This window comes from Eriocheir sinensis, chromosome 58 (genome assembly GCF_024679095.1).
Source record: "Eriocheir sinensis breed Jianghai 21 chromosome 58, ASM2467909v1, whole genome shotgun sequence".
In the NCBI taxonomy this organism is placed as follows: Eukaryota; Metazoa; Arthropoda; class Malacostraca; order Decapoda; family Varunidae; genus Eriocheir; species Eriocheir sinensis.
The window spans coordinates 838,372-854,982 of record NC_066566.1 but is presented as its reverse complement, the minus strand read 5'-3'; the positions used below and the strand labels follow the sequence as shown (position 1 = coordinate 854,982).

Below are 16,611 nucleotides of genomic sequence, written 5' to 3'. Positions count from 1 at the left end.
AGACTAAAATTGTGGCAAGTAAGGCTGGACTCTGATGGTTTTGAATAATCTTCGTCTCTTATTTTATCAATGTAGAAGTTAGATAGTTAAGAGTTTAGTGCCAAGGAGAGGATACACGGTACTTAGTTAGGGTGGTTACGAGTCGAACGAGGGAGTAGTACAGCGGTAAATGGATCGTTAGTCCCGTATACGAGAGGCCACATTACTACTCTATGGGCCATACTTTTGAAGCCACGCAAGCACACACAATTTCGACAAGGCTTTCGTAGGAGGTTTTGGCATTTCCGTGAGTAGTTTTATGACCCTGGTTGAGGCTTGAATCTTTTGTACCATGGCTGTGAAATACTACATATAAGAACCCGATTGATCTCCTTTTCCGTGAGTAGTTTTATGACCCTGGTTGAGGCTTGAATCTTTTGTACCATGGCTGTGAAAAACTACATATAAGAGCTCGATTGATCTCCTATTCGGCATTTGGAAATAGTTGATGTGGGAGTTGGATGTGTCTGGGAATACTGACCTATATAAATGTCACATGAAAGTCACTCAGAAGGAAACGTAATCTTAATCGACTGCCTCAACCCCGCCCCCCCCTTCCCTCTCTCTCTCTCTCACTCTCTCTCTCTCTCTCTCTCTCTCTCTCTCTCTCTCTCTCTTGGCTATAGTAGAGAAAACAAGAGTATCAACAACACACCCTTCTTCGAATCTTCCCCGGTTCTTTCTTTCTTTTTTTTTGAGGAAGACAGAAGTTTTGTTTTTCTCTACCAGTAATGTTATTTATTTGATGTTCTTGGTTGCAGAAAAAAAGGAAAATATAGGAAAAAAAAGAAAAAAAAGCCAGAGACGATGATGAATAAAGAGGCAAAGAAATGAGAAGTGAAAGAATTGGATAAAGGAGAGAGGTGCGATTTAACTCTAACACACACACACACACACACACACACACACACACACACACACACACACTACTCACCGACCACCTGCAGCAGCCCGACTTGTGAGATGGCCGGGTCGGTGTTGATCTGGCACATGTAGTAGCCGCTGTCCTCCTCCGTGACGCCCGTGATGTGCAGCGTCCAGGTCTTGTGGGAGTCGTGCGTCACGGAGTAGCGCGAGATGCGGGCGATGAGGCGCGTGTGCACGGCCACGATCATCTGCCGCTTCAGGTGTATCCAGCCCACCTGTAATTAGAGAGACAGGTGTGAGGGACGGAGGTCATATATATTATCAGGTGTATTCAGTTTACCTGTGAGGAGAGACAGGTCATATATATTATCAGGTGTATTCAGTCTATCTGTGAGGAGAGACAGGTGAGGGACGGGAGGTCATTTATATTATCAGGTGTACTCAGTCTACCTGTGAGGAGAGACAGGTCAAATATATAATCAGGTGTATCTAGCCCACCTGTCGTAAGAGGGGATAGGTGTGAGGGGTTAAGATTGTGTATGTTATTTTTTTTACGGCAGACGAAGCAGCGTAAGGGAAAAAAAAAATGATACGGTAGATAGAATATGTTAGCTGAGTTGCTGCTGTATGGAAGTGTTGTTTGGGGTTGTTTTTTTATGCTGGAAATGTAAATGGTGTTACAAGTATTACCGCGACTATTATAATAACGATTGCATTTACTACTATTAGGACCATCATGTATACTACTACTACAACTACTACTACTACTACTACAACTACTACAACTACTGCAACTACTACTACTACTACTACCACCACTACTGCTATTACTACTACTTCTACTAATACTGTTGCTGTTCATACTACAATATATTTATTATTTTTATTATCAACGGACACCACAACCATTAACATGACCTACTTAAAAAGAATTATGCATATATAATAACAAACACGATTATTATTATTATTATTATTATTATTATTATTATTATTATTATCATTACCATCATTCTCGTTATCTTCATTATCGAGGGACAGCATGCTCGCTAACGTGACTTATGTTGAGACAGAGAGAGGAGCAAACTCGTACATATAGATATCGAGAGAATATTGTGCAAGTCTCGTTTGCTTATAGAACTGTCAGGTTAATAAGGTCGCCTCGCCGGGGAAGATAATTAACCATTTTTTCGCTTTATTTTGAGGAGGGAAAAAACAGGGTCGATTTCCTCTCAACTTCCTTTTGCGAGAGTCTGGTTATGGCCGATCTTTTTCTGCATAAATATACCTTGACTTCCCTTTCCATCAGACGCCACAACCTTTTTTCTGTCTGTCTGTCCGTTTATCTGTCTGTCTGTCTGTCTCTCAGTGTTCCCGTTCATGCCAAGGTCGTCAGATGCGTTGCTCGAGGTAAATATATCGACGATGTATCCCCAACCGATGGCCACTTATGCTTCCCTCCACTTCCTTCTCTCCTTGTCCTCCTATTATGCTGTGGTTTCTCTGTGTTCGTTTGTTATTCCTTTTTCTCTCTTTCTTTCTTTCTTATATGTTTGCTTCTATTTATCTATCCCTCTATCTGTACGCCTCGCCTATCTCTCTTCTTTCTGTTTTTAGAGGTTGTTTTTCTTTTTCTTTTACTTTTTCTTCCTGTTTCTTTTCTACTGCTTCTTCTTCTCCTTCTTCGTCTTCTTCTTTTTTCTTCTTCTTCTTCTACTTCCTGGTTTTTTTTTTCTCTTCTTCTTTTTCTTCTTCGGCTTCTTCTTCCTCTCCACCTCCTTCTCCTCCACCACCACCATCACCCCACTACCTCCCCTTCCCCCCACCCTCTCCCCCACCTTTCCCGTCACCTGAGCTCACCTGAGGAGGCATAAGAACTGGCACTGTTTGTCCAATCGTCCCGCGGCAACTTTTCTCATTAGCGGCAGGTAAGGCCCGCCATGCCCACGGGACGCCCGGATGACGAATTTATGGTACAGGTGGGAGGAATGTGCCGGACGGAAAGGTAATGAGCTACTTAGGAAAGGGATTTGATTCTGTTGGAGTTTTTGATGCGTATATGTCTTGAGTTAGTGTTATTTTTTTCTTTTTTTCTGCCTTTTTCCTTTTCCTTTTTCTTCTGTTTTTCGTGGTGTGTTTTCCATTGTAGTTTTTATTTTTTCTTTCATTTACAGGGAAGGAGATTTGATTCTGCTAGAGTTGTTTTGTTTCATATATATATAGATTCTGTTATGTTATTTCCCTTTTTTTTTCGTTTTCCTTCCTTATTCTTTTCCTTCATCTTTCTTTTGTGTCTTTTCCTTATATATTTCTTTTCTTTTTCTTCCGTTTTCATTCCTTTATCTTTTCCTTCGTTATTTCCTTCATGTGTTTTCTATATCAATATTTTTTCGTCCATTTACAAGTTCGGCGGAGGACGGTTGGGAGGGAGTTTACCATATTTTATTTGTTTCTTTTCTTCTTTTTTACTCTGTGTACTTTCACTATCTCTTCTGCTTTGTTATATGTGAAGAGAATGGTGATTGAAGGAGAGAAAAAAAATAACCCTATAGGAGGAAGTTAAAGCGACGTAGCAAATTAGCCAACTTTATGTAGCAGCGACATAAAGCGAGACGCCAGCAGATATGTGCCATGAAATAAACCCCCAATACATAAAATGACCACAAATGCTTTGATATATATTATGAAATGGTTTGTGTGAGGGGTGATTTTTTCTCATTTTTCTCGCTAGGAGGGACCATTACGAAACATGATCCCCGCTGCTACCAGGTTTTAAGGAGAGAGTGACAGGAAGGAGATGTCGAGGGCGTAATCGATAAACAAAGATAAACAAACAATTAAGAAGGAAAAGAAAATAATAGCTAACGAAACAAAACAAAATAAGAAAGAAAAAAGAAAGCAAGAGATAGTGAAAGTACACAAAGTTAAAAGAAGAAGAAAAGAAACAAATAAAATACCTATGCTAAACTCCCTCTCAGACTTCCTCCGCAGAACTTGTAAATGAACGAAAAAAAATGATATAGAAAACACATGAAGGAAATAAGGAAGTAAAAGATTAAAAGAATGAAAACGGAAGAAAAAAAGAAAATATAAGGAAAACGCACAAAAGAAAAATGAAGGAAAAAGGGAGAAAAAACAACAAAAAAAAGCGAAATAACATAACAGAATCTATATATATGAAACAAAACAACTCTAGCAGAATCAAATACCCTTTCATCCCCTTCATCACCGCCTGCCCCTCACCATCCCTTCATATCTTCTCCTCACCCTCCCTTCACGCCCCTCCCTCACAGTCCCTTCCCACCTGTCCTGTTCCGTCCCCTTCAGCAGCTGCACGCCTTCCCTCCCTCACTCCCTCCCCCATTGTAAGGTAAATTCAGTCCCCGGGGGCGAGACGGACGGAGTGACGGCAAGATTGGACTGACCGGCGTCTCACTCCCGGGACTGTTCGGCAAAGTGGCCATCGAAGGGAGGGGAAAAGTAAGAAAAGAAAATGGGTAGCGGCGCCATCGGAGGAGGAACCAAAGAAAGGAGAAGAATAGAGCAGGGGAGAAAGAAACTGCAGTGAATGGTCGAAATACGGAAAAGGAAAAGAAAAGAAAAAGAAGATAAACGAAAATAATGAGTGAAGAGAAAGTAATGAAGAAGAAAAGAGATGAATAGATCAGGAGAGAAAACTGCGGGTGAACGATCGAAACGGGGAAATGGCAGATAAAAGAAAAAGAAAATAAACGAAAATAGTAAGTAAATAAAAATTCATGAAAAAGAAAACAGATGAATGAGACAATGGCGCCATCTGACATTCACTCCACCTGAACCCTGACCCCCCCCTCCACCCCCCCACCCCCGAAAAAAATACATTCAAATTAAAATCAAAGAGACCTAATGTTGAAGTATTGCGGCCATAAATGACGTGTATAAAATATCGTTTAGCGCATCAGTACAAATGAATAAGTAGCAAAAAGAGTGAACTAATTGACGCGTGAAATCATAATAATGGCGCAATGAATCAATTACTCAAAAAAAAACGGTAACAATGACTTTAGAGCATAAAAAAGATGATGAGAAAAATAAAGATAAATAATAGAAAAATAAATAAATAAAAAGATGATAGAAAATAAAATAAAAAGATAATGAAAGAAAAACTAGCAAAGCCACCACCACCACAAACACCACCACCATCAAAATCATCACTACCATTACCACAACCACCACCAAAACTACCACCAACAACAATCACATGAAAAAAAAAATAACGTTACTACAACCCCCGTCATCATCTCCCTCACCACCACCACAACCACCACCACTACAACCACCAACATCATCATCACCACCAAAACCAAAAAATAACAATCACCAAGAAACGATAAACACCACCACAACCACCGCCACCGTCACCTCCTCCCCAACCACCACCACCACCATTACCACCGACAACAAGAACATCAACGACATAACAATCCCGGATTCACTTTATACATTCAATCAGCGCAATAGAAGAACGGACGAACGGACGAACGAACACACTGACGCTGGCAACCCAACCCAACCCAAAACACTTCAACACAACACAGCCCCGCCGGAAGGACACACACACACACACACACACACACACACACACACACAGACACACACAGAGACTCGGGTTCGTTATTAATAAACAAACAAGCAAATGAAGTGAGCGAATCAAATTGTGAATAAAATAAGGGACGGCTATTTCATTTTGATAAATACCATGAACTTCCCTTTAACCAATCTCCATCCGCGGCCTTTCATCAATAAATTATTATCAACGGGAGCGGCGAAAAAAAAAAAAAGCGAGTAAAATGTACCCCGGCACACGTGTTCACGATATTGACTGTCCAAGGGGAAAAAAAATAAACAGAATGAACATATTTTAAACTGTTTACATTTCCAGCTGGGTGAAATGTTTGCGTGGATGTTTGTTCGTTTGTTTGTTTGTTAGCTCCCGTTCCGATGTTCTGTTCTGTTCTGTTTTGTTATGTTCTCTCTCTCTCTCTCTCTCTCTCTCTCTCTCTCTCTCTCTCTCTCTCTCTTGTATGTATATTTTAATTAGTCTGCTCTTGTTTGTATATTTGTTTGTCTGTTTACTAATTGATTTCTGTTACGCTACTAATTTGACTCTCTCTCTCTCTCTCTCTCTCTCCTATTCAAAACAAGCAAATTTGTCATCTGATAAAAATACAACCGATTCTTTTTTACGCGCGATTTCTCTATAATTCGCGTATATTTCGTGTATTTTATTTATTTTTTTATCCATTGGCTGATTCTCTATTTATTTTTCTCTCCTATTAGTCCGCAACAAATATAAACAAGTTACTCTCAGCAGGTCGTGTACACATAAATAAAAATCAGTTCCCTTTTTTTTTGTTCTGCATTTTCGTATTTTCATGTAACTTGTTGAGCATCTGCCCTTACGTTACCTGTTCTGTGTTGTCCTGTCTGTCTGTCTGTCTGTATGTACGTCTGTCTGTCTGTATGCCTGTGTGTCTGTCTGTTTGCTTTGTCTGTCTGTCTGTCTGTCTGTCTGTATGTATGCCTGTGTGTCTGTCTGTCTGTGTGTCTGTCTGTCTGCCTATGTCTGTCTGTCTGTAGGTAGGTAGGTATGGCACTGCTACAAAAATAAGTGAGTTCACCGTAAAGAGTGAAAAAAAAAATAACATGACGGGAAGTAGTTTTTTCATCCCTTTGTATTTTGCGTAAGTTTATTTCAACCGTTTGGTATTACGCACAAAAAAAAAAAAAAAAAACTACGAACCAGCGGGAGGATTTACGCTAATAATAATAAATGTGAAGACTGTAGAGCGTTGACCTCGATAAAACAAAACAACAAAAAAAAAACATGATGGGTACACGTATAGAATGACCAGGAGGCTGTGTGCGTCGAGGAGGAGGAGGAAGAGGAGGAGGAAAGTGTCCCATATTCTTGTATAATGTACGTCCTTATCATTCAGTATTTGCTCTTATCTCCTCTCCCCTTATCTCTCCTTCCTTCTCATCTCTTCTCTTCTTTTTATTTCCCTTTAATTTTCTCACCTTACGTCTTCCCTTTATCTGAAGTCTCCTCTTTTTCCCTCCTTTTCCCTTCCCTTCTCTACCTCCTCTCACCTCCATTCCTTACTTTTCCCTTTCTTTGCATCTCTTTGACACCATTCCTTTTCTATTCCTGTTATCCATTCCATTCTCTACCCTTCCCTTCCCTTTCCTTTACCTGTCTTTATCCAAGCTTATGCCTGGGTAGAACTCGTGTGGGATAGGTATAGATTCTCTCTCTCTCTCTCTCTCTCTCTCTCTCTCTCTCCTGGCTGTTCTCCTTCAAGTGGTTTTCCCGCATCAACTTGTGGGTTCGTGATCTATTATTTATGATTAACAAGAAAATGCCTTCATGTCGCAGATTATAATACTGCTTTTGTTATTAGTATCGTGATAGATTTTGTTTTCGTAGTAGTAGTAGTAGTAGTAGTAGTAGTAGTAGTAGTAGTAGTAGTAGTAGTAGTAGTAGTAGTAGTAGTAGAAGTAGTAGAATCACTGAACGTTAATGGATAGTGGCAGTTATTGTAGTAGTTGTAGAAGTAGTAGTAGTAGTAGTAGTAGTAGTAGTAGAAGTAGTGACAGCAGGAGCAGTATTGGTGGTAGTGAGTGGTGGTCGTGGTAGTGGTGGTAGTGGTATTGGCTGTGATGGTGGTTTTATCGTTTGGTTGTAGTGGTGGTAGTAGTAGTGGTAGGGTTCGTGGTGTTGGTGGTGGCTGTAGTAGTGGTTATAGTGGTGGTGGTTGTGTGGTGGTAGTGGTAGTGGTAGTAGTGAGTGGTTATGTTATGGTATGTGTTATGTTATGTTATAGTATGGTTGGTTATGGTATGGTATGGTGGTTATGTTATGGTATGGTATGTGGTGATGGTGGTAGTCGTGGTAGTAGTGGTCGTGATCGTAGCAATGCAAGTCGAGCCAAAAATTCATGGTACACATTTTGATAAGAGGAATAAAGGTGCGGCGGGAGACTCGGCGCGGACCTTGTAAATCTTGCTCGCAGCGCCGCCCGACAGTGATGGAGCCACGCTGTTAGGCGGGGCGGCGGGAGGGGAAGGGCGGGGGGATGGAGGTGGAGGAGGAGGAGGAGGAGGAGGAGGAGCAGGAGGAAGCTGAGATCAGGATGTGGATGTTTTGAGGATCAGTCGGGTAAAATTCTTAGTGGTAGTGTGAGGGTCTTCTTCTTCTTCTTCTTCTTCTTCTTCTTCTTCTTCTTCTTCTGCTTCTCTTTTCTTCTTCCTCTTCACTTTCCTTAACTTTTTCTTCTTATTCTTATTTTTCTTTCATCTTTTCCGCGTTTTCTTTTCTTTTCTTCTCTTTCCTTTCTCTTTTTCTTCTTCTCCTTCCTCTTCGCTATTCTTTATTTCTTTTCCTTCTTCTTCTTCTTCATCTTTTTCGCTTTTTCCTTTTAGTCCTTCTTTCTTTCTTTACTTCGAGAGAGAGAGAGAGAGAGAGAGAGAGAGAGAGAGAGAGAGAGAGAGAGAGAGAGAGAGAGAGAGAGAGAGAGAGAGAGAGAGAGAGAGAGAGAAGGAGGAAGAAGGGAAGTTGAGAATGAAGGGAACAAGGAAAGAGAGAAGAGAAAAGGAAGGAAAGGAGATGAAGGAAAAGTGGAGAAGAAGGGAGAGATAAGGAAACGAAATAAAGAAAATATACAAAGGGAAGAAAGGGAAGGAAAGACCAGGAGTTAGAGAGACGAAAAGAAGGAAGAGAGGAAAGGTTGATAATGGAGGAAAAGGTGGAAGGTAGAGAAGAAGGCAAGTTGGAATAGGAATAAGAGGAGAAAGGGGGAGATATATAAACAAAAGAAGGGGTGAAAAGAGAGAAGGGAGAAGGGGAGGTAAGGGGAGAAATGAAGAATGGGAAGTAGGGTGAAAACGAAAGGAAAATAAGAAAACGAGAAGAGAAAGCGGAAAAAAAGCAAAAAAAGGAAAGACTATTATAAAGGAAAGGGAAAATGAAGGAAAAGGGAAAAGAAGGGAGATACATAGATAGCGATAGAAAGAGAGAAAAAGGAAAAATGGAAACGAAGGAAGGAAATGGAGGGAGAGGAAAGGAGAGGAGAGATAAGGTAACAATTGAAGATATTGAGATGAATAAAGCAAAAAGGAAAAATAGGTAAAAGGGAGGGAACGAAGGGGGAATAGGGAGATAAGGGAGACAAAGAAGAGAAGTAGGAAGTAAGGAAAAGGGAGAGAAAAGAAGATAAAGTTAAAAAAAAGGGAGAAAGAGGGAGATAAAGGGAAGGAATGTGATGTTAGGGAAGAAAGAGAGAGGGAAGAAGGGAGAAAAGGATAGGGAGAAGAGAAGTTTAGGGGAAGAAGGGAGATGGGGAGAAGGGAAGAAGGGGAGACTAAGGAACAAGGGGATAAGGAAAGGGAGGGGAGGGAGGGGAGGGAAGAGGATAGAGAAAAGACAAGTTTAGGGGAAGGGGAGAAGGGGAGAAAGAAGTAGCAAGGGAGACAAAGGAACAAGGGGATAAGGGAAGGGAGGGTAGGGAGGGGAGGGAAGAGGATAGAGAGAAGTTTAGGGGAAGAAGGAAAGCTGGGGAGAAGGGGAGAAGGGGAGAAAGAAGTAGCAAGGGAGACTAGGGAACAAGGGGATAATGGAAGGGGGGGTAGGGAGGGGAGGGCAGAGAGAAAAAAAAAAAAAAAAGTCTGAAGCTACGTGATAAAAGTTTACCAGTTATATTTATGGTTGAGGGAATATTTTGTGTCTGACGTAAAAAGAAAACCAATGTACTGTGTTATATCGTTTTTCATACCGTGCCACCAGGGACGCTCTCTCTCTCTCTCTCTCTCTCGATGTATGTAACTCTATATTATACCTGTCTTTATGTAACTTGTCTATCTACGTCAATGTCTATCTACCTATCTATCTATCTTTCTACCCTTCTATCTACCTATCTATCTATCTGTCTATCCATCTGTCTATCTATCTATCTATTTCTGGATACCGAAACTAACCTAACCTAACCATTCCATTTGTCACAGGATCTCTCTCTCTCTCTCTCTCTCTCTCTCTCTCTCTCTCTCTCTCTCTCTCTCTCTCACTACCTCTATCTCCCTCTATCTCTGAGCCTCTAACTCCTTCCCTCCCTCGTTCTCGTGTCTCGTGTGTCCCTAGACCGTCACCCACGAGACTTATTACGCTTCGGGCCATTACACATCCCCTCCTCGCGTACCCAGAGACACAGACACACACAGAGACACATTACGGAACCAGGGACGCGATTTTGAAATAACCTCCCTCGCCGCAGCCAGAGTGAGCGCGCCAGAACCCAAACAGTAGGAGGAACACTTAAGCGGATGGTCCAGTCATTAGAATTTACATAAAACTAAACTACTGCTTCGGGGTTTGTCTGGGAAGGGAGATGGTGGGGGGGGATGGTGGGGGATTGCTGGGGGAGAGAGGGTGGTGGTTTGGGAGGGGAAGGGAAGGATAGGGAAGGGAAGGGAGAAGGAGGAGACAGTAGGGGAAGCATAGGGAAGGAAAGGGAAGGAAATATGGAAGATAGACGGAGAGAGATATGGAAGGGAATGCAAGATAAAGAAAGGAAGATAAGGGAAAAGAAAGGAAAGGAAAGAACAGGCATACTGAGAGATTTCCTGGAATGTAGGTGTGAAAAAGATATGGAAGGGAAAGGAAAGGAAGGGAAGGGAAGGAAGATGAAGTAAAGGAAGGGAAAGGGAAGGATTAATATGGGGACAGGAATGAAGGAGAGGGAAAGAAAAAAGGAAAGGAAAGGGAGGAAAGAAAAGATAGTAAGGGTGCTTTTAAGATGTATGGGCGGGTAGGAAGGATTTTTTTTTTTATACTGAGGGTGATGACGCATACGAAAGGCTGGAGAGAAGAAGACGGGGGAGGAAGAGGTGAGAGATGGAGGAAAGAAAGGTACAGAAGGAAGATAAAGTAAAATAACAACAGTGAGGAACATGAGGAGAAAGAAAAGGAAAAAGAACACTTGGATAAATTTATAAGTGAATGAAAGAGAAAGAGAAAAGAAGTAAAATGTGAGAGAGAAAAAATCGGTAACATGGAAGAACAGAAAAGGAAAAAAAGGAATATTAATGGAAAGGTACACGAGGAGAAAGTAAAGAAGAAAGAACACTTGGATAAACTTATGAGTGAATGAAAGAGAAAGAGAAAAGAAGTAAAATGTGAAAGAGAAAAAATCTGTAACATAGAAGAAAAGAAAAGGAAAAAAAGGAATATTAATGGAAAAGGACATGAAGAGAAAGTAAAGAAGAAAGAACACTTGGATAAATTTATGAGTGAATGAAAGAGAAAGAGAAAGGAAGAAAAATGCGAAAAAGAGAAAAAAAATCGGTAACATGGAAGAACAGAAAAGGAAAAAAAGGAATATTAATGGAAAGGGACATGAAGAGAAAGTAAAGAAGAAAGAACACTTGGAGGAATGAACGAGTAAATGAGAAAAAGAGAAAGTAAAGTGAGGAAAAGGAGAAGATCAAAAATAAAGTCTCGGAACCATAAAACAGACACTTTGTAATACATGAATTTTGAAAAGGCCTACATGAGAGAGAGAGAGAGAGAGAGAGAGAGAGAGAGAGAGAGAGAGAGAGAGAGAGAGAGAGAGAGAGAGAGAGAGAGAGAGAGAGAGAGAGAGAGAGAGAGAGAGAACGTGGTTGATGAGACGGATTGAATGTTTTTTGGGAAAGCAGAATAAAAGAATCACGTTGTTACTACCCTTATCCTCCTCCTCCTCCTCCTCCTCCTCCTCCTCCGCTAAGACAGGAGGCAAAAAAGGCGTGAGTGGTTGAGACTGAGGCGGGCGGCGGCGGGTCGGACCAGAAGTGAAGAGAGCCGTGAAGAGGAGAGGTGAGGCGTGGACCGTCGCCGCCTCCTCCTCCTCCTCTTCCTCCTCCTCCTCCTCTTCTTCCTTTCTTTTCTTTCTCTTTTTCGCATTTTACATCCTTTCTCTTTCTCTTTCATTCACTCATAAATTTATCCAAGTGTTCTTTTTCCTTTTCTGCTGTTGTTGTTGTTTTGTTGTTGTTGTTGTTGTTGTTGTTGTCCTCTTCCTCCTCCTCTTCTTCCTTTCTTTTCTTATTCTACTTTATCTTCCTTCTGTACCTCATCTTATTTTTTAGTTATTTTTTCCTTCATCTACAATTCCGCTACGTGTTGTCCCTTGCCATTTTGCGCTTTGGATTCTGAAGTTATTTTTTTTCTTTTTTTTCTTTTTCGGTGGCGTCATTTGACCTTTGCGGCACCGTGTTTCTGTGTCCCAATTAATTCATCAATGTTTTTTTTTTCGTTCTTTTTTTTATTTATAGATTTTCGATTTAGATTTACTTCCTGTATCTCCGTTGCCTTCAGAGCCTCCTCTTCCTCCTCCTCCTCCCAGCTGCTTAATCTTTCTATCTATCTAACTTAATCTCTCTGATATTGATACTAACTAAATAAGAATCTCTCTCTCTCTCTCTCTCTCTCTCTCTCTCTCTCTCTCTCTCTCTCTCTCTCTCTCTCTTTACAGTTTCCTTAAAAACCTCCTCCTCCCAGCTGCTTAATCTTTCTATCTATCTAACTTAAACTCTCTGATATTGATACTAACTAAATAGGAATCTCTCTCTCTCTCTCTCTCTCTCTCTCTCTCTCTCTCTCTCTCTCTCTCTCTCTCTCTCTGTCTATCTATTTATCGTTCCCTTCAGATCCTCCTCCTCTCAGCTGCTTATTCTTTCTATCTATCTAACTTAATCACTCTAGAAGCAAAAGGGGAGTGGAGAGAGGGAAGGGAGGGAAGAGTAGGGAGAGAAAGGAAGGCAGGGAAAGGAAGGAGAGGCAGGAGGTAAAAGAGGAAAGAGAAAGGAGGTCGGGGAGAGAGGGACTGAAGGGAATGAAGAGAGGGAAGGAAGGGAATGGAGAGAGGGAAGGAAGGGAAGGGAGAGAAAGGAAGACAGGGAGAGTAAGGAGGGTCTACTTCTACTTGAACTAATGCTATGAATATAAGACTACCAAAATAGTAACCCTTTCAGTCCACCCTTTAATAACCGTTCCTTGACCTTCACGACAGGCAGATAATGTCAATACAAACGAAATGAAAATCAATACGAAACATGAACTCGGAAAATAAAGGACGCAAAATATCACCCACCTTTTTTTCTCTTTCTTTTTAATTCCTTATTTTTCGCTTCTTCCTTTGTTCATTGTATCCTGGTTTCATTTGCTTTCTTCCTTTCATTCATTTCTTTCTTTCTTACTTTCTCTTGTTTTTTCTTTCTCTTTCTCTCTCTCACACACACACACATTCTCAAGCCACATGAAACAAACCTACATTCCTTTCACCCTCTCAAACTCTCCACTAACAAAACTAAAGCAAACCAAATATCTCTACACACGTGACCTTTCCCTGGTGGTGGACGAGTAAATCATGGATAGCCTGAACCACACACGGGATACAACAAGAGCCTGGCCTTCATTATCACTGGAAAAGAAGCTTCCACGTATACGATAAAGGAATAGAGACCCGCGGGGATTGAAGGTCATGAAATCCTTTGAGTCATCCGTCCATCCTCGAGTGCTCCCGTGACTCGTAAATGTGACGGGATGATACAAAGGCAATTTTCTGTTTACTTATTCCAGCGTGACATTAAGAGGGGAAGGAAGCGAAAGGGCAATTTACTATTCGGCTTTGGGGGGCCGCGCGTCTGGTCTCGTCGATGTAACGCGGGTAACGTGGGTAATATTAGATTCAGTTTGTCACTTCCGTTTTCTCTGCTGTGCTCTACTTTAAAGTGAGGCTTAGATTCTTTGTTTGATCCTGACTAACATATCACAAGCTGCTATCATCGTCCCGTCTCGTTCATCTGTAACTCGGGGTATAACTGCTTGATTTTCTGGGTGATTTTAGATTCAGTTTGTCACTTTCGTTTTCGCTGCTGAGCTCTCCTTTAAAGTGAGGCTTAGCTAAGTTTGATACTGACTACAATATCACAAGCTGGTATCATCGTCCCGTCTCGCCCATCTGTTACTCGGGGTATAAATGTTTGATTTTAGATTCAGTCTCACTTGATTTTCCTCTCTCGTGCGAAGTGTCCTCTTAAGTAACGTTAGAATTTTTTGTGTGATGATGACATTCAGACAACAACACCTTCACCATCACCATGACCAGCAACAGGAACAGCAAGTGCTCATGACACCAACAAAAATTATATCAATTACGACATACTCAGAGACAAAAATATAAGTAATAATATAAGCAATAATGTTTATTACTATTAGTGTTTTTATTTGAATTATTATTGTCATTATTATTATTATTATTATTATCATCATTATTATTATTATTGTTATTGTTATTATTATTACTACTATTATACCTCCTCCTCCTCCTCCTCCTTCCCCTCTCACTCCCCCTACCCCTACTACTACTACATTTACTACTACTACTACTACCACTATCACAACAACAGCAACAACAACAACTACTACAACTACAACTAATACCACTACTACTACTACTATTACTACTACTACAACTACTACTACTACTACTACTACTACTACTACTACTACTACTACTACTAACTACTACTACTGCTGGTGCTGCTGTTATGATGGTGATGACGATAACTACCGGTATTTAAGTACATCTTCAATTGTGGTACAGTACTTCCGTTATGTGAAGCCTTTTTTCAGCTTCAAGTAGCCGCTTAATACATCAAGAAGAAACAACAAAGGCTTTTGACCAGTATTTCTTACCAAATGCAACCTAGGAACAAGACTAGTGATTCCGGTAGGTTCAAAACTGATATTTAATTCTACGGAAGGAGCCTGCCATGTTTCACTACCTACGCCCTTCTTAAGTGATGATTTTATTAGATTTTCAGAGTGCTTCTACGGCAAACTATTACTTCTTGGTACTGTACAAGTAAGAATAACAAGGAAATATGAATTACCAAATGATATGTTATATGGGCTCTCGAATACTATCACTACTAAATATCCACAGAAAGTTTAAAGGATGCAGTATTAAAGTTGATTCAAATTTACTGTTATGTGTAGTGTTAGTATGAAAAAAACACGTTCTGATTCCTTCCCCTAAAACTCTTGAATAGTGCTAGAAAAGGAAATTCGCCACTTTAGGGATGAGAAAGATGGTACGGCTTCTTGTTAATAATTCCTGAGCAGTGAAACCCATTGAAACTTTCCAGCACCTCTGACTTCAAGGTTAAAAAGGGAGCGCTCTCCACAACGTATGAATCCAACCCTCTCTGACTTTATTGTTATGTTTCACTTATTCTTTCTGTCTGTCTGCCTTTAAGCATGTCTATATGTCTGTCTGTATGTTTATATGTCTGTCTGTCTGTCTGTCTGTACCTGCTTACGTTGGTTTCTCTGTCTCTCCAAATCACTCTTACTGTTTCAAACTTAACCCTCCCCTAAAACACACACACACACATCACCATTCCGTCTCGATAGTAAATGGAGCCGAGCCATTTGTCTTCCGAGGCCACGATGGAAGTATCCGGCGTGCTTAACCCCACAAAGCCCTCCCGCCGGCGTACCTGGCCCGGGCTCTTTCTTTACTCCTTCCTTCCCTCCTTACTTCCTTCCGCCTGCCTCTGTCTCTTAGTAGCGCCCTCCCTCCCTCCCCCTCTCTCGCTCTCGCCTGCCCTACTCTGTGACGCAATCATATATAAAGAAAGTTGACAAGCGTAGCAACGGAGGTGAATTATACTACCTGCGAGTGTGTGTGTGTGTGTGTGTGTGTGTGTGTGTGTGTGTGTGTGTGTGTGACACACACACACACACACACACACACACACACACACACACACACACACACACACACACACACACACACACACACACACACACACACACACACACACACACATGCAAAACGAGGTGATTCAGAGAGACAGAGAATGAGAGAACACGGAATAAAGAGGAAACGCGCACGAGCGGGAGTGAGCGCGAGTAAATCCCGCGACAAAGGAGGTGGCGGGCCGCGAAGATAGCATAGAGAGCAAATGTATTAGAAAATGATATCTGCAAATTGAAGAGACGCTGCGAAATGATCGGAGGCAGGGAGGAAAAAGGGAAAGAATTATATTTCTGCCGATTAAAAAAACACATCTGAGACAAGGAAAAATGAAGGAAGTATATTTTTTGCCTATTGAAAAAATGATTGGGGAGGAGAAAAAAGAATTACATTTGTGCATATGGAAAAGCTCGGAGATAAAAGAGATGAAAAGAATGATATTTGCCTGTTGAAAAATGGAGAAACTGAAAAACTGTAAGGAAAAAAAACTCTTCTGTGAATTAATTATGAAAACAAAGCTGATGAGAATTGGCTTCTGTCATGAGCGACAAGGAGAAGAAAGAATGAGTGTATACTATCAAAACGAAACATAACGCTATCGAAAAACATATATAAAAAAAAGAAACTGCCAAGCTATGGACATATAAATCGAGAGGAAGATATAATGAATTGGTTATAAAACATTTAGTTATGGAAATGGAAGAAGTAACATTATTATTATTATTATTATTATTATTTTTAGTAGTAGTAGTAGTAGTAGTAGTAGTAGTAGTAGTAGTAGTATTTATAGTAGTATTAGTATTAGTAGTAGTAGTAGAAAAAGAAAAGGGAAAATAAAAATAATAATAAAAATAAGAAAATAAGAAGA

The 16,611-nt window shown here is 40.7% G+C and overlaps 1 protein-coding gene across 2 annotated transcripts in view; it reads right to left on the bottom strand.

Annotated features, from left to right (window-relative positions):
- Positions 1-16,611, bottom strand: part of LOC126985008 (lachesin-like) — a 153,980-nt gene that overhangs the window by 42,820 nt on the left and 94,549 nt on the right. For both annotated transcript variants that reach the window (XM_050839236.1, XM_050839237.1), the window contains exon 3: positions 974-1,181. In XM_050839236.1, coding sequence (XP_050695193.1) covers positions 974-1,181 — 208 coding nt within the window. The remainder of the gene's footprint in view (positions 1-973; positions 1,182-16,611) is intronic.